General features: G+C 47.0%; 7 protein-coding genes across 7 annotated transcripts; 3 read left to right on the top strand and 4 right to left on the bottom strand.

The window, feature by feature from the left end:
* Nucleotides 1-1,972: 1,972 nt before the first annotated feature.
* On the bottom strand, nt 1,973-4,241 carry V1513DRAFT_395886 (major facilitator superfamily domain-containing protein). Its single transcript, XM_066895375.1, has 3 exons — nt 3,731-4,241; nt 3,529-3,677; nt 1,973-3,475 (listed from the first exon to the last, which is right to left on the bottom strand). The coding sequence occupies exons 1-3, from the start codon at nt 3,937-3,939 to the stop codon at nt 2,187-2,189; spliced, it is 1,647 nt and encodes a 548-aa protein (XP_066755441.1). The 5' UTR covers nt 3,940-4,241; the 3' UTR covers nt 1,973-2,186.
* A 563-nt stretch (nt 4,242-4,804) lies between these two features.
* On the top strand, nt 4,805-5,970 carry V1513DRAFT_256231 (uncharacterized protein). The gene has a single exon (XM_066894493.1). It carries the CDS (start codon nt 5,245-5,247, stop codon nt 5,602-5,604), a length of 360 nt encoding a protein of 119 aa, XP_066755440.1. The 5' UTR covers nt 4,805-5,244; the 3' UTR covers nt 5,605-5,970.
* Nucleotides 5,971-7,055: 1,085 nt separating this feature from the next.
* On the top strand, nt 7,056-12,771 carry V1513DRAFT_375426 (uncharacterized protein; the record flags this gene model as incomplete). Its single annotated transcript, XM_066894896.1, has 3 exons — nt 7,056-7,256; nt 7,464-11,429; nt 11,485-12,771. 3 exons carry the CDS (start codon nt 7,056-7,058, stop codon nt 12,769-12,771), a joined length of 5,454 nt encoding a protein of 1,817 aa, XP_066755439.1.
* A 97-nt stretch (nt 12,772-12,868) lies between these two features.
* Nucleotides 12,869-14,318, bottom strand: V1513DRAFT_439348 (UPF0041-domain-containing protein). Its single transcript, XM_066897200.1, has 6 exons — nt 14,018-14,318; nt 13,858-13,872; nt 13,680-13,752; nt 13,548-13,611; nt 13,433-13,495; nt 12,869-13,374 (listed from the first exon to the last, which is right to left on the bottom strand). The coding sequence occupies exons 1-6, from the start codon at nt 14,090-14,092 to the stop codon at nt 13,269-13,271; spliced, it is 396 nt and encodes a 131-aa protein (XP_066755438.1). The 5' UTR covers nt 14,093-14,318; the 3' UTR covers nt 12,869-13,268.
* A 127-nt stretch (nt 14,319-14,445) lies between these two features.
* V1513DRAFT_439345 (thioredoxin-like protein) lies at nt 14,446-15,225 on the top strand. Its single transcript, XM_066897199.1, has 3 exons — nt 14,446-14,619; nt 14,694-14,800; nt 14,863-15,225. Exons 1-3 carry the CDS (start codon nt 14,534-14,536, stop codon nt 14,952-14,954), a joined length of 285 nt encoding a protein of 94 aa, XP_066755437.1. The 5' UTR covers nt 14,446-14,533; the 3' UTR covers nt 14,955-15,225.
* V1513DRAFT_374984 (Extradiol ring-cleavage dioxygenase, class III enzyme, subunit B) lies at nt 15,179-16,229 on the bottom strand (the record flags this gene model as incomplete). Its single annotated transcript, XM_066894877.1, has 4 exons — nt 15,179-15,299; nt 15,354-15,569; nt 15,616-15,983; nt 16,041-16,229. The coding sequence occupies 4 exons, from the start codon at nt 16,227-16,229 to the stop codon at nt 15,179-15,181; spliced, it is 894 nt and encodes a 297-aa protein (XP_066755436.1).
* Nucleotides 16,230-18,410: 2,181 nt separating this feature from the next.
* Nucleotides 18,411-22,105, bottom strand: V1513DRAFT_439337 (P-loop containing nucleoside triphosphate hydrolase protein). Its single transcript, XM_066897198.1, has 5 exons — nt 21,774-22,105; nt 21,668-21,716; nt 19,454-21,614; nt 19,328-19,405; nt 18,411-19,275 (listed from the first exon to the last, which is right to left on the bottom strand). Exons 1-5 carry the CDS (start codon nt 21,984-21,986, stop codon nt 18,552-18,554), a joined length of 3,225 nt encoding a protein of 1,074 aa, XP_066755435.1. The 5' UTR covers nt 21,987-22,105; the 3' UTR covers nt 18,411-18,551.
* Nucleotides 22,106-22,121: the final 16 nt, after the last annotated feature.

The following is a 22,121-nucleotide window of genomic DNA, read 5'->3' as shown; positions in this document are numbered from 1 at the left end:
ACAGTAGAACCATTGGACTCTTCGGTTCGCCCAACTGTAACTGCCGAATATAAGGAAACGGCAGACTGTGATGACGTTAAGCATGGCTAGTCAAGGTAGAAGCAAAAAGTCAGGGGTCGAGACCGTTTTGATGAAGTGCGACGTAGTGGGTCGTAGTGGACGTAGTGGGCACAGTCAAAGTAAAATGATATGGCCAAACCCGGACCTTGGTGCTTTGTCGGATGTTCCATTCAACAGGTTTGTCAATTCGTCGCGACTAAGGACTTGTCATGGGGGCCTCAGACTTCCACCGAGGATGTGAAGCTCGGATGCAATGATACAGATTCTGGACTATCCCAGGGCCTGCCCGCGCCGCACTATTTGTGATTATACAGGCCAATCACAAACGCGGATTGCAATTGTCCGCTTTTAGTATGTAGGGCAATTTGCAAAATCGCCTTGTTATTGAGGACTTACGCGGACGTTAAGGGCAAATATCTGCGTACAATAAAAAACGCAGGGCCATAGTGTTATATAGTACCGAGCGGGGCAGTGACAGTAGATGTGCAAGTGACTGCCGGTCACAACACCATAACTTATATTGAATTCGAGGAGTATGGTTATAATTCGCACACAATTGGCTTTCAAATAACCCCATGATGTTTTTAGTAGTAGCAGCTCTGAGGGACAGCGACAACTGAGTTGCATTACCAGTTAATCCCTTCCGTTTGCAACCATCAAGCACTCTTGCTCAAAGTCAAAAAGTATATCACAGCAAGCTTTTATTTACCAAACCTAATCCCAAATCGATTCACTTCGGGTTCGACCGCCACAAGAGAATCATCAAGAAAACTTTTGGCGTCGGCTATCCGGACCCAGATCGAGGTCCAGCTAAGTAATTTGCGGTAAAATAGTTCGGAAGGGGGTCTGGCCTTGATAGTTTTGATAGATGGGTCGGATTTGAAGTGTACCTCATACATTCTTGCAGCAGTACAACTACCGTATATATATATATATCGCTGCCAAGCACAATCCTGCATTGAATCATCCAATATTACCAAGAAATCTTAGTCATTCATAATATTCGTGGCCATTGAAGAGCAAGCATCCCATCAGGAAAATTGGATAGTCAGTATGTCTAATATTGACAATGACGATATAAGGATATCCCTGAAGACATTATTGAGTGGTGCAAAGGCGACCCAGTTATCAAGATACAATTTTTTGACACAGCTTATGTTTGCACTTGGCCTGTTAAAATTCCGATCCTAGCATGCCGACAACGACAATCGTCGGACTTGCTGACTTGGGTAATCTTTTCGTCTCGTATTGAACTCGGACCGTAGTGATAACCAACAGCTACTGGCACAGCAGCTACAAGTTCACTTCTCGATGCCTAATCCGGCAGCGGCTCTATGATTCTTCCAGATCCCACAAACTGGAGACATTCGTGGATGACTCGCAATGGTGGCTTGCATGTAGGCTTTGATATGCTAGCCGGCTTTAATAGGTGGCGTCAATCGACTATGCCACAAGCTGGCTGTCTTCGACGTTGTCGACGCAAGACAATTTGGAATAATAGATCTCGCGAATTGCTGCTCCAGGCGTTGAAGCTATGATTCTCAAAATGCATGGGCTCTAACAATCGCCCCGATCTCGTCGCTGCAATGTGCGGCCAGATAAATTGTTATCTCACGTTTAAACTCTACACGGACATTGGCAAGCAATAGCCGTTATCGCGGCCAGTTGTCTTTTAGTAATTACGTCGGGAGTTCTTTTTTTTTTCCATAATCTAGGTTTATACCTCTATTTCTTAATCGATAACAAAGTGAAATACCAATCAGCCGGCCCGTCTTTTAAGCACGTGCACGCGTACGTAAATACTTATTCTGCCTGAGGTGATATTTTGGCTTTATCATATATTCTGACAACTACTAGACACATTCAGCTTAGATAACCGCAAACGTTTAGAGCGGGCCAGCAAAATCCAGCAATCGCACTTTTAAAACAATTTGATTTATTTTACTGAAATCCAGTTATTACAATGATACAATAATGATTTGCAATTGTCTATTAGTCTACAGCAAATCGTTGCAACAGAACAGGCATCCCGACATTCTGAAATCGCAATATAATATGTTCAGCAGATCAATGCCCACCAACCAACCACGACCATCTCCAAAAAAAAGGCATACAAGTCAATGCAACTACACCTTCAACTTAAAAAACAGTTGCTTATTGCCCAATCCCTTGGACAACTTAGCGTACTCCGCCTTCTGGTCCTCGTCCATTTGCCCCCACAGCTTCTCCCTCCGTCGATTCTCGACGATATAATACTGTCTAATTGCCAAAATAATAATCATCGACAACACATTCAAGCCAATCAAAACGCCGTTGCCGCGGTGGTAATACGGCGCATCGCTTTCGCGGTACACGTTCGCGGCAATGATATTACCGCACTGGACTGAGATGTTGTAAATTGCGAATGCAAGCGAGCGGCGATCGGAATTGTTTGCGTTTGACGAGATCCACGACATAAGAATCGGATGATAGTAAGGGTATCCGAGAATTAACGTAATCATGGCGAAGCGCAGCCAGCGAGATGATCCGTCTGGGATTATTTCGAGAAGCAACTGGGGCCCGAAAACCCAGACCGCAGAGATGAGACAGAATATCCATCTAACGCCAAACTTATCCGACAACTTGGAGAAGCCAACCGTCATGGATATATTTATAACGGCGTATGGAATCGTAAGCAAGTTCGTGACTGTCTCCGCAAAGCCCAGTTGACGAAGTGTAATAGTAAGATAATAATTCGCTGTCTGCGATGGCACAAACGCAACGAGTCCGAGAATGTAAATCGGCAACAAAAATTTATCGGTCAACGCTTCTATCACAGCCCTTAAGCTCGTAAGTATACTGTTGCTTCTAAACTTGACGCGCTCCTGTTGGTTACGTTTAGAAGGATCATCTTGAACAACTCGAGCTCTAAGTATCGCAGTCTCTCGAGCTGTGAATACTCTCGAGACAACTTTATGGCGAAGCGATGGCATGACGAAAAATGATGAAACACCGATGATTGTAGCTATGATACCCTCGAGCATATATAACCATTGCCATCCACGGAGAGGTCCTCCGATCTGAATAAATCCCGAAGCCAGTAGTGCACCTATAACGTTCGTGCCAGATTGTGTGGCCCAAATCCAAGAATATCGCATCGACAGTTCGTTCGCTTTGTAGAACGAAGACAAGTAGAATGTGAGACCAGGGACGAATCCGCCTTCGCAGGCGCCAATAACAGCTCTTGTGAACAGAAATAACGAGGATCCTTTGATGAAAATTTGGAATATGGAAATGATGGCCCAAAAGGTCATTAGAATCGGTAGCCAGATCTCTGCTCCAAACCGCCGAACGAAAGTTTGTGACGGGATCTCAGAGAGAAGGAAGAACAACAAGAATAGCGTCTGTCCGAGATTGTACGTATTTGGTGGGATATCTAACGATTATTAACGTAATCTCACATATAGTTAAACGGACAATAGGCCCTACTTGCATCTATAAGGAAATCCGCAGAAATTGCATTTTGAATATTATTCCGGACAAGCTGAAGTGAGAAGAACATCGTACACGCCCAAATCATCACCCGATAGTCTAACTTTCTTCGAACGACGTCTTCCTCTTCTGAATCCCGGGCGCGCCTAGACCAAAATTAACAATCATTGACTACAAAAGAATCCCCAACGGTACTCACTTTCCCTCGAGCATCAATTTTTCAATTTCGGCATCGTGATCAAAATCACTGCCATTCTTCCATTCGGAGACTTTCTTTAATGATCCGTAATGCTCCTCTCTGTTGTCGAGAAGGGATGTTTCGGGCCCAATTGACGATTCACGATTTTCATCTTCTTTACTTACTCTTCTCCCTGACGCCTCTTCCTCGTATAAACTGTGATCAGACATATTATATCGCCCTCAGTTGTATCAGTAACTACCAAATAACAGTCTATAAGGTATCAGAAATATAGACAAAGTGGTCAGATAGTAGTGGTCAGAATTCGGCTAATAAAGCACAGCGATAGCAAACGAGTTCCGATCACGCAAGCGAGCATGATAGCGTTGTCCTCCAGAATAACATCATTTTGGCCATAATCACCAATCCACGATGGCTCCTGAGTGGGCGAATTGTGTCTGTCAATATTTGGCGCCGTTGGTAGCTGTATTGTGTGCACGTAAACAGGAATGACGCAATCGCGTTGAGTAGTTTCGAATGCTGCGATTACCATTTGATGATCCACAACTCTCCGCGCAATATCATAATATTTCCAAGCATCCCAATTGTCCGCTTGCGGCTTGTCGCCATTGGATATAATCCAATTAATTGACATCAGTCAAGCATTTTATTTTGTTCAAATTCGACCGATGATGTGATTTCTCGGTGACCGAAATCACCGAATCGTCCAAATACCATACGGTCAGCGCGATTTGGCCAGTTATACACTATAGACAATAAACTAATCAAGTGATCTCCATTGATACTGATGTGCCTGCAGTTTACACAATAGTTGACTGTGACCACTGGCGAGCGAGAAATTCTGCACCGGCTCCTCTCCTTCGTACTCATCATTCAATAGCAATTAATCAACTGCTGGCGGCGACGAGACGGGTAAAAGGTTCCATGTCGGAGGCTCAATGCAACAGCATGCGCATTAATGCGGTGGTACATCTTATACTTGATTTTTATCTGGCCTGTGAAGCTCTCAAAGCAAATTAATAAGGACTTAGATCCTGGTTGTCTCCTTTAGCTAGTCTACGCTTAGTTGTCCATTGCTATCGACCGGAGCCCTCAACGTCGTTTGGAGGAACTTCCTAAAAAGATAATCCAGTATGATGTCAGCACTCATGGAATTCCACTTAGCAGATCGTGAAAGAAAGTCTAGATTCATACATGCAGATTAGGCGATTATGGGGGTTGAAGGAATGGGTCTACCGGCTTTTACGAGTCAGGATTGGAATCAACTTCTTCAATTACGAGATATACTCAGCAAATTTGACGAGCTTACATGGTTGGTTTCCCATACTAAACCTCATCTGAGGCTCTCTTTAGCATTATAATACCAGTTAGAAGAGCTCTTTCAAGCAGCCTGTAATGGAGAAGGACTGTGCAAAGACACTGACTAGGTGTTGGTGAGTGCTGTTCGAGCTGGATTGCGGAAGTACGAGAAAGTATTTTGCTTTCGTGACGAGGTCAATACTTATTATATTGCAATGATTCTGGATCCTCGATTCAAATGCGAGCTCTTGAAGCAGGAGTTTGAGGACGAAAAGGCGTCGTCTTTTCTCATTGCACAATTGAGAGGATTCTCGCATCGTCATTATCCTCCTGCGCCGGAGCTGGAGCCCCTTTTACAGTTGCCGCCGTCTCAGAAACCAATCCTTCGACGGAATTGCGTTTTTGCAAAGCTTCTGGGGCAGTCAAGGCATGTTTCCGATGTCGATCGGTATTTTGACGATGGTATCATTAGCCTCGCAAATTTGAATGGCGTCTCTCGCTTTTTATCATCTTCCAACTTTCCCCGCTTTGATAGAATCATACAGTTAGTTATAAGTTGGCTTTTAAAGCTATAAGTGACATTAACCACCAATGTTCGTGCATTTATGCTAGTGGTTAGGGTAAGGCGCTTGTTTTGCAGCATAAGCCCTATAATATAAGTGAACCTTATCGAGCATAAGGTTTTGATGACAGTCGGTATTCGAGCCTTAACCAGTCGAATCTCGAAAATGACAGTTGTCGAGATGTTGCAATTATGGAAGGTGGCGATGTATCAGTATTCTACCCTGTCCGAAGCAGATGATTATTAAATTATGGTCATTTTGATACTTGCTAAGGCGTGCGACGCATACGTCCCTTCATCTCCACTACGATTCGTGCAGCTAGGCTCGACGGCGGCGGCCCTGAATATATGTGGCGGGGGAAAGTAGTTGAGGACGGGGATTGCCGTGACTGGCGGGGAAAGTATAAGCCAAAAGCATGACCAGTATACAGCCTCGTCAAGATGTCGAGGCCTCGGTCGAAAACTTTACTACCCAGTGGTATAATCAACATGGCGACTTAAATACTACGGCTCACGCTCTATCACAACACAAGCCGAGTCAATTAATTAATGCGCGGGTCCACTGATGGTATTAAAACTGAAAGCAAGCGTCACTGGCAAGCAGACCTCACTTGCCAGAAGAGGCAAGCCCTCGGCTCTTCAATCACTAACTCAGCGACTTTATTGAGTGACGGCAAGCCACACTAAGATCTCTTTCTCCTTAAATACCCATTAACATTAAAAGAACACTGCTTATCATATTCGATGGCAGATGATGAGCATAGCAGCAATGAGGATCATATGAATGAGATGCATGACTGCCTCGAAGACTTACTGACTAATCCCCAAACGCGGGATTCGTGGACTAAACCCGGGTCAGGGGACTTATCGACGGCAGAGGTTTCGATAATTATTTGCCTACTTGATATGAACACACAGCAAACAAAGAAACCCGCCAATTATGCCTTTACGAATCAAGTAAAAATGTATATATGCGTAGCATCCGGCTCACTCCTCCTACTTGTCGGCTTTCACCCATGTTGTCCGACACTGAACCCCGGGATACAATTGGGTTTGGAGAAATGCTGACCCGGGTTGATTGCTTTGCTAGACGGTGGCCATCGGCCGCCGCGGGCGATTTTATTGCCAGTGGCGACTTGACCCAGGTCGGGTTCAGTCGCCGCACACTATCGAAGACAATTTGCACTTATCGCCGGGGGGGATGTTGTCTGTTCAGCCAGACCCGGCCTAAACATCTGCCTAACCCTCGGCGGTTCTAACTACTGGTCCTCTCTGCTGTCGGTGAATTTTTCTTCACGAACCTCTGGTCTGTTCCTCACGTTCATTCCATTCACTACTTACTACTAGAGTTCTCCTTTTCCTCAGAAGGATCGCGTCCTCCATTCGGTCTTTGTCTCGTTCTCGCAACTCGCTCTGCATTCAAATCTCCAGCTCTCATAGCCCCGCTCCGCTACGTTGCAACAAATGGCCCTGCCTACTATCGGTTGGACCATCTCGCAGTGGCGCGAGGCTCAGATTGCCTCCACGTCAGAAGAGGCAGTCAAGCGTGTACTTGATCTCGTTTCATCCTTCGACAAGTCAGATCCTGCCTGGATCACCATTGCCACTCCAGAACAGATCACTGCCCAGTTCGAGGACCTTACAAAGTCGGGCAAGGTTTCGAAGGTCTGTACTGCTTTATTCTTTGTGGAGGCCAATTGGGCAACCTTTCGTGCATGCTTCCGTGTATATAGTATTTCGCAGGAATTCAGGGGTTTTACGGTGTTTGCAAGTGACGCCTCACAATCTGCTGGATTTCAACCCAATTGATCAGTTTCGGTCCCAATTGGTCAATTTGTTTTTTTAATTCATGCACTTACAGTCGATTTATAGGATCTTCCGTTGTTTGGAGTCCCGTTCGCTCCTAAGGATAACATCGACGCCGCCACTTTCCCCACAACCGCCGCCTGCCCAGCATATCTATACCATCCTGACAGGGATGCTACCATTGTCGCAATCTTGAAGGCCGCCGGTGCCATTGTTGTCGGAAAGACCAACCTCGATCAGTTTGCTACCGGCTTGGTCGGTGCTCGTTCGCCATATGGCAAGACTCCATCTGCATTCTCTGACAAGCACGTGTCTGGTGGATCATCCGCGGGCTCTGGAAACGTCGTCGGCCGGGGTATTGTTCCGTTCTCACTCGGAACCGATACTGCTGGGTCTGGCCGGGTGCCCGCTATGTTAAACAATGTCATCGGTCTCAAGCCAACTCGTGGCGCATTCTCCGCAACTGGTGTTGTCCCAGCTTGCCGCACCCTTGATTGTGTCTCCATCTTTTCCATGACAGTTCCTGACGCTCAGCTTGTTTTCTCAATCGCTGCCAAGTACGACATTGAAGATGCCTACTCTCGCCATCTCCCGTCCAATTTGCTCACCTCCTTCGGTCCGAAACCGCGGTTCGCTGTTCCTGACAAGCCAATCTTCTACGAAGAGAGCAAGAACCCTGTTCTTTACGCTCACGCCCTTGAGAAATTCGCCGATCTCGGCATCGAGATCGTTCCCCAGGACTTTTCCCTTTTGTACAAGCTCGCGGCGTGCTTGTATGAGGGTCCCTGGGTTGGGGAACGTTACACCGTCATTGCGGACTTGATCAAAACTAACCCCGACGCTATTGATCCCGTAGTGCTCGGTATTGTTAAGCAGGCAGAGAAGTTCACTGCGGCGGATCTCTTCAACTACGAATATCTGCGTAAAGATCTTGAGCGTGCGATTCAAGTCCAGTTTGCCGGTATAGATGGCTTCATTGTGCCAACTGCTCCCTTGAACCCAACATTCGAGGAACTCGCTGCTGAACCTGTTGTCGTCAACTCACGCCAGGGAACTTACACCAACTTTGTCAACTTTGCCGACATGTCTGCTCTAGCCATCCCGGCAGGCTTCCGTGACGATGGTCTGCCTTTCGGTGTGACTTTAATTTCTGGCACCTTTAATGACTACGCTTTGTTGGAACTCGCCGAGCGATTCCTCGCCAAGTCACCTCGACTTCTCGGCAACACACAAATTTACACAAAGCCAGGTGTCGAAGACAAGCTCATCCCAAGCATTCCCAAGGCCACCAAGGCTAGCGGCACCATGCAGCTCGCAGTCGTCGGCGCGCATCTTTCCGGTTTGCCGCTCCACTACCAGCTTACGGAGCTCAACGCTAAGCTCGCGTTCAAGACCACGACCTCGGCTGACTACAGATTGTACCACCTGGCTAACACAACTCCACCAAAGCCGGGCCTCCGACGCATTATTCCTGGACATCCTGAACTCATCGGTGAGAATATAGAGCTTGAAGTTTACGACATTCCTAGTGCCAACTTCGGAGCGTTCATCGCACAGGTGCCGCCGCCGCTCGCTATCGGCTCAGTTGAGCTCGAGAATGGTCACTGGGTTAAGGGCTTCGTCTGCGAAGAAAATGGATTTGATGGAGCCAAGGATGTTACTAAATTTGGAGGATGGCGTGCATACGTCCAGCATATGAAGGAGAGGGCGCCCAAGAAGCCATTCGATACCGTCCTGGTCGCCAATCGCGGTGAAATTGCGGTGCGTATCATTAGAACTTTGAAGAAGCTTGGCATCAAGGCGATAGCCGTATTCGCCGAACCAGATCGATTTTCCCCTCACGTTTTGAATGCGGACGACGCTGTTTCGCTCGAGGGAGAGTCCGCGGCCGAGACCTATCTCCGCATTGACAAGATCATCGCAGCAGCCAAGCAGACTGATGCGCAGGCTATCATCCCCGGTTACGGTTTCTTGTCCGAGAACGCGGATTTTGCGGAGACTTGCGAGAAGGAGGGCATTGTCTTCGTCGGCCCATCAGCTGAATCTATCAGACTGTTAGGATTGAAGCATTCCGCGCGCGAAATTGCTACCAAGGCTAATGTTCCGTTGGTGCCTGGTTCTGGGCTGCTGGAGACCGTCGCGGAGGCTCTTGCCGTCGGCGAGGATCTCGGTTATCCAGTCATGCTGAAGAGTACTGCTGGTGGTGGCGGCATTGGTTTACAGCGATGCGAGAATGCCGAGTATTTGAAGAAGGCATTTGATTCTGTTCGCAGACTAGGTCAGTCGTATTTCAATGACTCCGGTGTATTTTTGGAGCGATATGTCGAGAACGCGCGACATGTTGAGGTTCAAATTTTTGGCGATGGCAACGGTAACGCGCTTGCTCTTGGTGAACGTGATTGCTCTCTCCAGCGCCGAAACCAGAAGATTATCGAGGAGACACCAGCACCGAACTTGCCATCGGAAACCCGGGCGAAAATGGTTGCCGCCGCCGAGAGCCTTGCGCGTACGATGAAATACAAGTGTGCGGGTACTGTTGAGTTCATCTATGACGCTGGGCGAGACGAGTTCTATTTCTTGGAAGTCAACACTCGTCTGCAGGTCGAACACCCCGTCACTGAGATGGTCACTGGTTTGGATCTCGTCGAGTGGATGTTGTTGATTGCCGCCAACACTCCGCCATGTTTCGACCCAGCCAAATTGACGCTTACCGGTGCTTCCGTTGAAGCACGTCTTTATGCCGAGAACCCTGTCAAGGATTTCCTGCCGTCGCCCGGTCAGCTTATTGAGGTTAGCTTCCCCGAGTTCGCTCGTGTTGACACCTGGGTTGCTAAGGGTACCGAAATCACTGCTTCGTTTGATCCCCTGCTCGCGAAAATCATTGTCCACGGTAAGGATCGCGCCGACGCTCTTGCCAAGCTCGTCGACGCTCTCGAGTCTACTGTCGTGTCCGGCATCGTCACCAACCTCGATTACTTGCGATCAATCGCTGCATCTGAGCTGTTTGCCGCTGGTGCCGTTTCCACCCGTCTCCTTGACTCGTGGAAGTATAATGCCAAGGCTGTCGAATTGTTGGCTCCTGGATCATACACTACTGTCCAGGATTATCCAGGCCGTATCAAGTTGTGGCACATCGGTGTCCCGCCATCTGGACCTATGGACGACTACGCGTTCCGTCTTGCGAACACCATTGTCGGCAATGACAGCAAGGCACCAGCCATTGAGTGTACCCTGGTTGGTCCATCGATCAAGTTCCACTGCGACGCGGTGATCTCCATCACCGGTGGCGGCGCGTCGCCTACCGTGGACGACGAGCCGGTTCCTATGTGGGAGCCTATCGCCGTTTCGCAGGGTCAGACGTTGGTTGTCGGCAAGATCACATCCGGCAGCAGATCTTATATTGGTATCCGAGGTGGTCTTGATGTTCCAGAGTACCTTGGCTCGCGTTCCACATTTGCACTCGGGAATATGGGTGGATATAACGGTCGTGTCTTGAAGTTCGGTGATGTTCTGTACCTTGGCCAGCCAGAACTCAAATCCTGCAGTATTCCAGCTCCGATCGCGGCGCCCAAGGCGGCGGAGAAGACTTTGATTCCGGAGTACCCAAAGATTTGGACCATCGGCGTTCTCTCCGGTCCTCATGGTGCGCCGGATTTTTTCACGCAGAAAGCTATCGATGAGTTTCTGGCCGCTGAGTGGAAGGTGCACTACAACTCCAATCGTTTCGGAGTCCGCTTAATCGGCCCTAAGCCAGAGTGGTCTCGCCCAGACGGTGGCGAGGCCGGTCTCCATCCGTCCAATATTCACGACTGTGTGTACGCTCTAGGTGCGATCAACTTCACCGGTGACGAGCCTGTCATCTTGACTTGTGATGGTCCTAGTTTGGGCGGTTTCGTCTGCCCAGTGACTGTTGCGGAGGCTGAGATGTGGAAGGTCGGACAGTTGAAGCCTGGTGATTTGATCAAATTTGTCATGCTCACTTTCGATGAGGCTATAATGTTGAAGAGAGCCCAAGATCTTGCCGTTTCTACTGTAGGTGTCTTATTGCCGCGTTAATTTTTTAGAGTTACATATTAAACGTTTGTAGGGATCGGGAACTGTCATCCAGAAGCCGAACGAGACGCCGCTCGAGAACCCGATTTTGTACGAATCAGCTGAGACCACTACAATTCCAAAGGTCGTCTATCGCCAAGCTGGTGATCGATTCATCCTCGTCGAATACGGTGAAAACATCCTTGACATTCGTCTCTCATACCGTGTATACCAGCTTTCGCAACTCGTTAAGGACCGAAATACCGCTGGCATCGTGGAAATGTCGCCTGGTGTTAGATCCGTCCTGATCCAGTACAACGGTCTCGAGGTGCCCCAGTCGCAACTCATCAAGGAACTCCTCTCCTATGAATCCGAGCTCGTCCTGTCCGACAACTGGCAAGTTCCGTCGCGCATAGTGCGGCTTCCCCTGGCATTCGAGGACTCTGCGACCCTCGCTGCTGTCGACAGATATCGGGAGACAATCCGCAACGCTGCGCCGTGGCTTCCTAACAACGTTGATTTCTTGACAGAAGTTAATCACCTTGACGACCGCGACATCGTCCGAGAGATCCTTTACGACGCTAAGTTCCTTGTTCTCGGCCTCGGAGACGTCTTTCTTGGCGCCCCATGTGCCGTACCACTCGACCCGCGACACAGATTGCTTGGAACGAAGTACAACCCATCTCGGACATTCACGCCTAATGGTACTGTTGGTATCGGCGGTATGTATATGTGCATCTACACTATGGAGTCTCCCGGTGGATACCAGCTCGTGGGTCGGACAATTCCCATCTGGGATAAGCTCACACTCGGCCAGCAAGACAGACCATGGCTTCTCGATATCTACGACCGCGTAGAGTACTATCCGGTCACAGAAGAAGAGCTCGCACAGATCACCGCCGAGGTCAACCACGGTCGGTTCAAGATCGATATCGAGGAAGGCATTTTTGATTATGGCGAATATAGCAAGTGGCTGAATGAGCATGGCGAAGAGCTCAATGAATACGCGCGGAAACAGCGGGAAGGCACCGAAGAAATCGCAAAGTTGATCCAAGTCTCCAATGCAGAGTTGCAGGCCGCTGAGGCCGACCGCGGCGATGCAGAGGATACCGCGATCTCGGAGAATGCGGTGCCAGTGTATGGTGAGGTTGCCGGACGATTCTGGAAGGATTTGGTCAAGGTCGGAGATGTTGTCAAGAAGGGCGATGGTATTATTGTCGTCGAGGCCATGAAGACTGAGATGGTTGTCAATGCGCCAAGTGCCGGAAAGGTCATCAAAATTGTGCATCGGAGTGGAGACTTTGTAGAGGCGGGTGATGTTGTTGCGTATTTGGAAGAGTAGGTTTACATGTAACTCAGACTGATACATTTTGTGAATACGTTGTCTTTCATGAACAATAAATTTTCTTACGATACAAGAGTTTTTGTTCGAAGCTTTGGCTGCTACGTTGAGTACTGGTAGCATGCTTGGTAATGTTTGTATGGATATTGATGGCGATATTCATAACGGTATTCCCCCTGCTTTGTAAATGCTAGCGTAAACGCGTAGTGAGTACCGCAGTTGACGTATAACCTAGAGTCATGTCTATGAAACTCTGTATATTGGACCTGCCTATATATATGCCCAGAAACAAAATAAAGTAATCACTAGGAACAACACCTAACGTCTTCATTACATTAATAGTTGCACTTGACAAACGATGCGGAGCGAACCAAAAATTTGCGCTTGCAAAATAGCGTGGATGAACGTCCCAAATACTCTGCTGTTTTTCGATGATATACTTCGAACCAGTCAAAGTATTGTAAATCGGGAAAAAGTTGGACCTCCCTCGAAAAAATTTAAGCAGTTGCAGGAGCAGGAACCGCAATTTTGGACTTGCCAGTATCCTGCGAGAAGAGAGCCTGGAAAGTCTCAGGGTAGCTCTTCCCTAGGCTTCGGTGATAACTGTGCGAATTAAGATCAGCATATTCCTAAAACGAAGCAAGTTAACTGGTACACATACACAAATAAACGACTGAGTTGGACGCTAGCAACAGTACCCAAGAAGAAGTTAACACTCGCCAAGCTGCAAAAGCGTCAGTCACCGAATCTATATATTCCGTGCCGTGTCTACGTACAGGTAATTCTTTGGCTTGATGATCAAACACCATCTGGTCCAGATAGCGCCGGTTGCAAACAAAGCTAATGCAAATGCGTCAGCGGCATTATTCCATGCATACGACAGGCATATCTAATAATTGCAAACGTACCCAGTTGCTGCGTACCGGAGAGGGACTCGACAGGACGGTTCAAGTCACTGATACCTGCGAATACCAAGGCCCACTATTATACCAACATAAGCGATCCATTCTTTGAACAAGTAGCACATATTATTAGACTAATGCAATGCTGTCGTATATTTAATTGCACTGTCAACCACACACTTACTTTCATGACAGGTGCCTAACGCGATAAGTTAGATGATCGACTCATTCAGCTAGAGAATACAACTAATAACGCAATATCTTTCCCAGGTGGCCCGAACGCAAAATGTAAATGCCAGAGAAACGAGGGAAAAGCGATATTCGTGATCACAAATAAAACATACCCAGAAATGAATAGTCTTGGGCCCAGTCTCCGACTGGAGAAACCTCTGAAACCCATTAACTCCTCGAGCAGCCATTTTGTCTACGGGGTTAATGTAAAATGCTGTAAATTACCAGGTGTTGCAGTAATGCTGTGAATCTCACTTGCAGGTGGACGGAAAGTAACCGAGAAGTACAGTTGTTGGGCCCCCCCCGGAAGTCAGCACCAAAGCCCAAATGGTGGTTGCCTATTCCAAAGTCGAGTTTGCCATCTTCCTTCCCAACTCGCACAACGAAACCCTTAGGTACGTTTTCTTGCGGGACGCTATGTGCAAAATAATTTTGCATATACGCTATGCACTACCGTGCGACGGTTATGGAATGAACGCAAAATACAAAGCCTGTACAATTTCGTTCAGTCAGTGATTGGTCCTGGGCTTTCCGGTCACAGTTTGGAAGTTTGATATACTTACATCGACATATTCGAGTAATCCGCCGGCGACTCTGCAATTATATATAGACTTGTGCGTATATTAGAGATGGCGAGTAAATACGCGTTCCCCAAGCCACTAAAGGAACTCCGTTTCCACCTCTGCCAGACTGATGCATCCAGCACATCTCTCCGGTATGTTCCACACATGGCGCAGTTGCATTCGAGGAAATATGAAATATCAATGAGTGCTAATTGATTTCGTCTAGGTCATTTTTGCAGAGAGCGTATCCAGTCATGAAAAAACACAACCCATATACTCCAATTTTGATCCGAGAAGCCCAAGGTGTCTCTCCACAGGTTATTGCTCGATTTGGTTAGTTAGTTCAGCATTCGTGTTCAGCATATTGGCATTTGCAGTGTTAATATTTGATGCAGAGTACGGAAAGGAGGTCAAGCTACCATTGGACGGGGTTGCGGATAAGGACCTCGCAACTACTATAGAGAAGTTGGTTACGACAACGCCTTAAGCAAAGTTTATTCAAGTATATTTGATTTCCACATTTATCACAATTGCTACACAAGAATGGGTTTATCTGCACAGTCTTGGATATGGTAAAGATTCAGGCTCGAAGAGAGGACTACAGGAGAGCCAAATTTGCATGATGGTTCTCTGCATGTAATATACTATGCCATTGATAAATTGATCATACAATTTAACATCTGCGTATGGAATGTTGTCATCACCAACATATCAGTCACTCTTAAGAGAACCGAACCGGTACTCGCCCCACGCGATAGATGAAGTCTGGTTTGTATACAATCTTTCCCCTTTTTCGTTATAAGCAGCGCCAGCAGCAATATAAATTGGTAACCTATATAAGATATCAGCATGAGCCTGAATCAAGGCGACGACATCAACGGCTTACAGATGTTCTTTTGTGGGATGCGATTTATGCGCGTCATCAGTCTCGATCAACTTCGCCATGGCGTCTTCTCTAGCCCTACCAACATCAGAGGAAAGTGTTCTTGCTAACATATCGTCAAATCGCTTGGCATATGGCGCCACGGATCCCCAGTAATAGCCCATCTCTCTGAGATTATGAACAGTCATTCCCGAACCAATAAGTAGTATGTTTTCGTCTCTGTAAGCTTTAGCATTGTCATGATGCAGCATAGATATGTACCAACCTCAATGGTGCCAGAGCCTTTCCAAGGGCAAAATGCTGGTTAGGATTATCGGTGCCAAATAGCGACACCTGAATGATTGGGACCTTGAGTTCTTGGAAATCCGGAAATGCAACTTTAAACCCAATCCAGACTCCGTGATCTAATCCTCTTGAGACCCCCTTGGCCCTGATTCCTGAAATTTGTAGTTGATCTAGAACTCTCTGCGCCACTGCTTTGCTGCCGATGTTGGGATATTTCTCCTTGTACATGAACGACGGGAATCCGTTGAAATCGTAAATAAGATCTGTGATCTCGGCCGTGTTGACTTCTACCAGATCGGGCGATGCTTGCCAGTGCGCTGAGAAGACAACCACGGCTTTTGGTCGGATCTGAGACGATTGTTAGCAACTCTCGCGCAACAGGACAGTTACACAATTGCGGCCTACCTTCTCGACAATCTCTTTCCCAATCTGTCGAAGCATCTTGAATGCTCCCAGGTCGCCGCCGCCACCTTCATCCCTGTCGGCATACATAAAAGTGGGACCACCATGCGAGAAGAAATACACTGGCGTCCGATTAGCTGCGGGTAATTTGCTAGTCTCCGGCGTCGTGGAAACGGTCTTTTCGTCGGGCATGGTTGTAATTGCTGTGTCGCTACGGGAGAGCAGTGCGCCAATGACTGATGTGACGCAGACAACGGCCGCGGCGACGAGGAACGTGGATAGCTTATTGTTAGATGCTGTAGGTTGCTCCGCTGCTGGATCTGATACTGAAGAACAGACGAAGCGGTGGCCAGGTTGGTCATACACGAAGCTGGAGATGTGCGACCGTGATATTCGTGTCTCAGTGGCAGCACTCTGAGGAAAACGAATGTCTCTACTAATTGTAGTCCTGGAACTTGGATTATATGAGATTGAACACGAATTGGCAATATGCTACTTGATCATGTGCGATAAGTATGATTATGCCGAGAGATTATATATGCGCTAATTCGGTCAGGGTCATTGTACGCCTTTATCCATCTGCGCCCTCGTAACGGGTTCGTAATACTTACAAATTGGTTACTTTGCTTTAGTCACTTTCTCGGTGCGGATTCGCTCTGATCCCCGCTAAAATCATGGGAATTACGTAGGTGGTCATCTCTGTCACTTAGCATTATCCAATTCTTACTAATTCATCTTTCGTTGGGACTTTTCGATTGACACCGAAACTCTGTAGAAAAAGATCTGAACTTTAACCGTATTTGCATGATATCATATACAAAATCCCACACTTCGTTCCCCCTCTGACTGCAAAAGTCACTTTTTTGACTGTCTTTATCGATCTGCCACAATTTTTTAGTTTTAAAAATACTCAAAATTGATTAAGAAAATATGCCAGGGAGGAGGGGATATCCGTGGAAATTGATAAATATTTACAATGCTATATGTCAAATTATTCCTTATTTACGTTGACCTTACCCTAAAAATGTAACTTTTTAACGAAGCCACCTAAATGGCCTGACACTTTGATTAATGCAGTACAAATGCAAAAATAACTCGCATATGTTTCCAGCATTGTGCCGCATTGGCATATGGCACCTGTCCGCAGATGTTGATCTTGCGTGCGCCAAACTAATTGGAAGTGTTCCTCTTCTGGTCGGGCGGTGTTTGGAGTGCGCAAGCAGGGATGCCCTCCGCCTCATCTAAATTGACTGTAGACATAGCATGAATTCCAAGCCTGTATTTCGCTTCAAACACTTCGATCTTGAAACAATGATCGACAAATTCAATCATGTCCAATCCTGCAAAGGTAATAGCTGCGACAGCATGGGCACAAGGTATCCCGCTGTACTTCCATCTTCCACATACACAAGTTCGTCCATCTAAGTGAACTCGGAAGCACTTGTTCTCCCTGGTCCTCACCTCGTATTCCTCGACGTTCGCTTGCAGGACAATATACTGTCTTGCCAGTGAAGCTGATTTCGCAAGTTCATTGGCTGCAAATTCTGATATCCGTTTGCCATCTTTCAGCTTCTGAATTTTTTTGAGACGCTTTGCCCTCGCTAGCATCATCTGCTCCCTAAGGCCCTCCATCATTGCCAGCACTGGCAGTCCACGAGCCTCCATCATCCATCAGCTATGTTCGAGGTCCTACAACCCTGAAACCCACGGCCCAGTTGTGGGCATCAGAGTTTGAGGCCAATCTACTTTCAGCATAGCGTAAGTTCTTTTCCACTGGGTATGTACCCCGACGCAGTTTTTAAAGTTATTTATTATGAAACCCTGAAACCCTGATCTGAACATCTCCAACTGGAAGTTTGGCTATCTGTTGGACGTCTTGTCCTGAGCTAAAGATGCTGCAAAATCGCGATTCCGGAAATTCTTCAGGAGGTGAGGACGAATATGAAGCTGATTTAAGGTGCAAAGTGTCGGATGGGAATAACTGTATGTAACCAATAGCTGGATAGCAAAGTAACAAGAATATTTTGCTGTTGACGGACTCGGCCGGAACTTGCACTCTTTGTGATCCTTTCCTTGGCCCCGTCCCGGCCTCTATGACCATGACAAACAAATAGACCCGTGACAACAGCTGATAACAAATAAATGGTATCGTGCTGACGCAATGATTGCCGCATTAACATTTCGATTACGATTCAGAGACATGATGAAGATAGAAGGTGATTGTGGTTAACATGCTGAGGCAATGAACATAATGGGGACACTCTACTTGTAACCTTTTGACAACTGCTGATAACAATTGATAACCTACAAATGTGACGGAATCGTGACTGGAGGCCTGGTGTTAAGGCGCGCCGCCATTGGACGATAATCGTATCCGCTTGTATTAAAAGTTACCACATTCGACATTCAAACACGCCTGTATTATATGCAAACTATTATACATCACATCAATTTAGTCAGCGCCAAACACGCCCGTATCCATCAAAATGCAGTGTAAAATTTGGAAACGCGGCTCTACTTCTTCAACGTCCGTTGCTTCTCCGCATTCTTAACTAACTTCTCCTCCACGAAAAGGCCCTTTCGTCGTCGCACTGCGTCCATATACTTCTTCGCGATATTCTCCTTGTCCGCAATCTCACCGAGATCTTCGAGCTCTTCTTCAGTGGTAGGCACCCAAAATGGATCTTCGTCCAACATTTCAAATCCAGCAAAAATTAGTTGAGGACTCGCTGCGCCAGAAGATCGTTTTCGAATATCCTCTGCTAAACCAAACGACTCCACGACTGGGAGAACAGCATGGATGCTGAAAAAAGGAGTGCCTTTTTTCATTTCCTCGGATGCGATACGGCCACGACGTTGAGCGATAACGGAGTACACTCGACCTAAAACGTCTGTGGGTGCCTGAATCTCGACGCTATACATAGCAAGGAGGATACGAGGAGACCAGTCGAGAAATCCTTGTCGAATTGCGTCACGAGTAGAAGTAATAATTTGGCCGGAGTAACGTGAAACTAAGCCAGCAGCAAAATGTCCCTCATCTACTTGTTGCTGACTATTCTCGACAGCGTTATCTACCCCTTCCGTGATTCCTATCGCTGTAATCTCAATATTTTCAATGAACACAGCGACTCCCTGCATCGGCTCAGCACACAACGGCCCAGCAGCGACCGCTAACTGGAATGCTGTAACAATGCTATCTTGAAATGGACTGCGAACAGAATCCTCAAATTTCGACAACCTAGTTACATTAATAAATCGAACAAAAGTAAAAGTGTACATTGAGTACTCACAAATGCTTCGAGAACCCATTCTGAGTCCCGTCGATCAACACATTAGCTCCGACATGCTGTGGTCCGAATACACAGATTCTGTAATATATTAGCAGCTGGGAAACGCAAAATGGTAAGACAACGTACTTATCGACAACACCGTTCCAGATGTCCTTAGAATATTCGGCGGCAGCAAACGCCTCAGTCAATTTCTCACGGAATTCGTCGAGAGAAAGGAGCTTATCAGAGGTAAGCGCTTGGTCTTCATCTTTATTAAACACTGCATCAGGAGAGCCTCCATTGCTTGTTTCTGGCGTCTCCTCATCTTTCCGTTCTCTACTTTCCAACAGAAGTCCGGAAGCTTCATCATTCTCATCATCGTTCTCGTCAGCATCGGTGCTATTAACATTTCGCTTCCGAAGAATATGGATAGCACTCCGATACGTGGTAAGAAATTCGGTGACAGCTGCGGGTAACGGTTTCACAGATAACCTAATTGAAGCTTGAGACGCTGCGATGCTCACAATCACCGTTCCACGAGGTAATTCAGAGTTCTTTGGTGGACTCATTTCCGGTGCACGCACAATGGATTCTCGGTATGGAACAATCGGCTTCGAACTCTGAATCTCTATCCGAGCGAATCGCTCCCGTAAGTCTTTCAAACAACGTTCCAAGTGCAATTCTCCTGCCGTCAGGATAACATGTTCCCCTGTCTCCTGAACAATAATCTGGACACATGGATCTGCTTGATTCAGTAGACGCAGACCTCGTTCCAATTGCAGAAGCTCACTGGGATGCTCTGGTTCCAGAGCAACACGAACGATGGGCGCCGAAGATAAATTCACACCAGCCAAATTGACTCCTCCAGTCGTTGAGACAAGGGTACCATTTTTTAAAATGGCTCCGTCGAGACCACCAATGCCCACAACATTTCCGCACGGCACAGTATCAAGCGCTATTAACTCGCGGCCCATCAAAAGGTAGAGATCGTTGATAGTACACTTCGAAACATATTTATCCGGGACCATCGGATTATACTTCGGCCCAAGCACATATAACTCTTGACCAACGGTTAGCGTTCCGCTATATAGCCTAGCAAAACCAATCATGGCTTCCTTCTTGGGTTGCTCCTCCGTCGCCATAGAAGCGACATTTAGCTCCCTTAGCATAGCACTGAGTGAGGCACTTGATTGCACTGAACTATTGTCGGGAGTTGCGCTACTTTCTCGTTCCATAGCGTCTGCTTGAGCCTTATTAGCCGCTTCGCGCGCCTTGCGCACGCGTTCTCGAATGTCATCACCATCACTAGTTGTGGGCGTAGCCGCTCGTTTATTTTTTGGTAGCTCTTCTTCGGGGATCGCCACCATTTTTGACACGAATGCCGAAACCGGTCCTTTGGCATCGCAGTTCAGCATGGCCGCCTTTAGATCCGGAGAAATGCGATCAGAGCCCGGAGTTGACTCCAAAATAGTTGGAATTCTGTCACGTTGAGCTGCGGTTGGTGGCGGTATCTGATTGATGACAGTCACAAGAACTGAAGTAGACAACGGTAGCCATTGGCTGAATACAGTTGTAAGAAGGCCGCGAGTATCCTTCGACCGTAAATCTCGAGGAAGAACTTTGACGTTAAGCGCTTTGACAACCTTATCCATCTTTTCAGAGTCCCGGTTGACAACTGTGCATTCATATACAGCCCAAATATTTTCCAACACAAACTGTACAAATATAGGCTTCAGGTTACGTCCTTTCAGAGTTTTGCTAGTCAAAACCTTTTTCGTCTTCGGATCAAAATAATAGTCACCCCACAGTACTTTTTCTAAAACCGCGCGCTTCATACCTAGCTTCTTCTCATAGATCACTGCAAACTGCTGGACCGTGAATCCCCAACCGTCAATAGCACTGGCGAAAATCACGTTATTGGCCTCAGGTGCGAAGTAGAGATGCTCGTCGTCCATTTCAACATAATCTTCTGTAACCTCTTCTTCCATACGCTCACTTGCAAAGAATGAACCCGTAACAGCGTTGACTTTCTCGAGTAACTTCGACATATGCATATAGGCCTCGAAAGGCGTTAACTTCAGCTCGGTAATGAGACGGTCTATTTTGTTGACGACAAGGACAGGTTTGATATGTTCCAGATATGCTTGCCGTAGGACTGTGACAGTCTGTGAGCAGACACCTTCGACAGCATCGACGAGGACCAGAGCGCCATCGCAGAGACGAGATGCGGTAGAGACTTCTGAGGAGAAATCAATATGGCCAGGCGAATCTATTAGATTGATCAAGTGCTCCGTCACTTCATTCGTACCTATTCAGATCAGAATCAGATTTAAGAATGACAAAACATTAAGCATTACAAACCATCATGGTTATGTTGGAGAATCTTGAAGTAGAGCGAGATCGCGCTGGACTATATTCATGTTAGCGTTAAGATCACTGGTTCCAAAGTATAGCAATACTTATTTACCTCCATTGTAATACCACGGCTTTGTTCATCCTCTCGCGAGTCAAGATACCGGACCTTACCCGCCATCTTCTGCGAAATAATTCCATTCGATGCCAGCAGACAATCTGAGAGGGACGTCTTCCCGTGATCCACGTGTGCAAGAATACAGATATTTCGCACGCATGACGGTTGTGACTGTAGTTCACGCAGTTTTTCGGGAGATATTGGTGCCATTCTATATACAAGAATCTATCGCCGGTATTTGGTGCATATTGGATTTTGCGATGGACACCAGTATTGACAGGAGCAACAATTTATAGATGACAGCGGCGTCGGCATGCGCCATTCAGAGTCATCGAAAATATTTTA

This window comes from Lipomyces chichibuensis (assembly GCF_038497645.1).
Source record: "Lipomyces chichibuensis strain CBS 12929 unplaced genomic scaffold V1513scaffold_5, whole genome shotgun sequence".
Classification (NCBI taxonomy): Eukaryota; Fungi; Ascomycota; class Lipomycetes; order Lipomycetales; family Lipomycetaceae; genus Lipomyces; species Lipomyces chichibuensis.
Note: the sequence above shows the minus strand (reverse complement) of the source record. Positions and strands in the feature narration are given on the sequence as shown.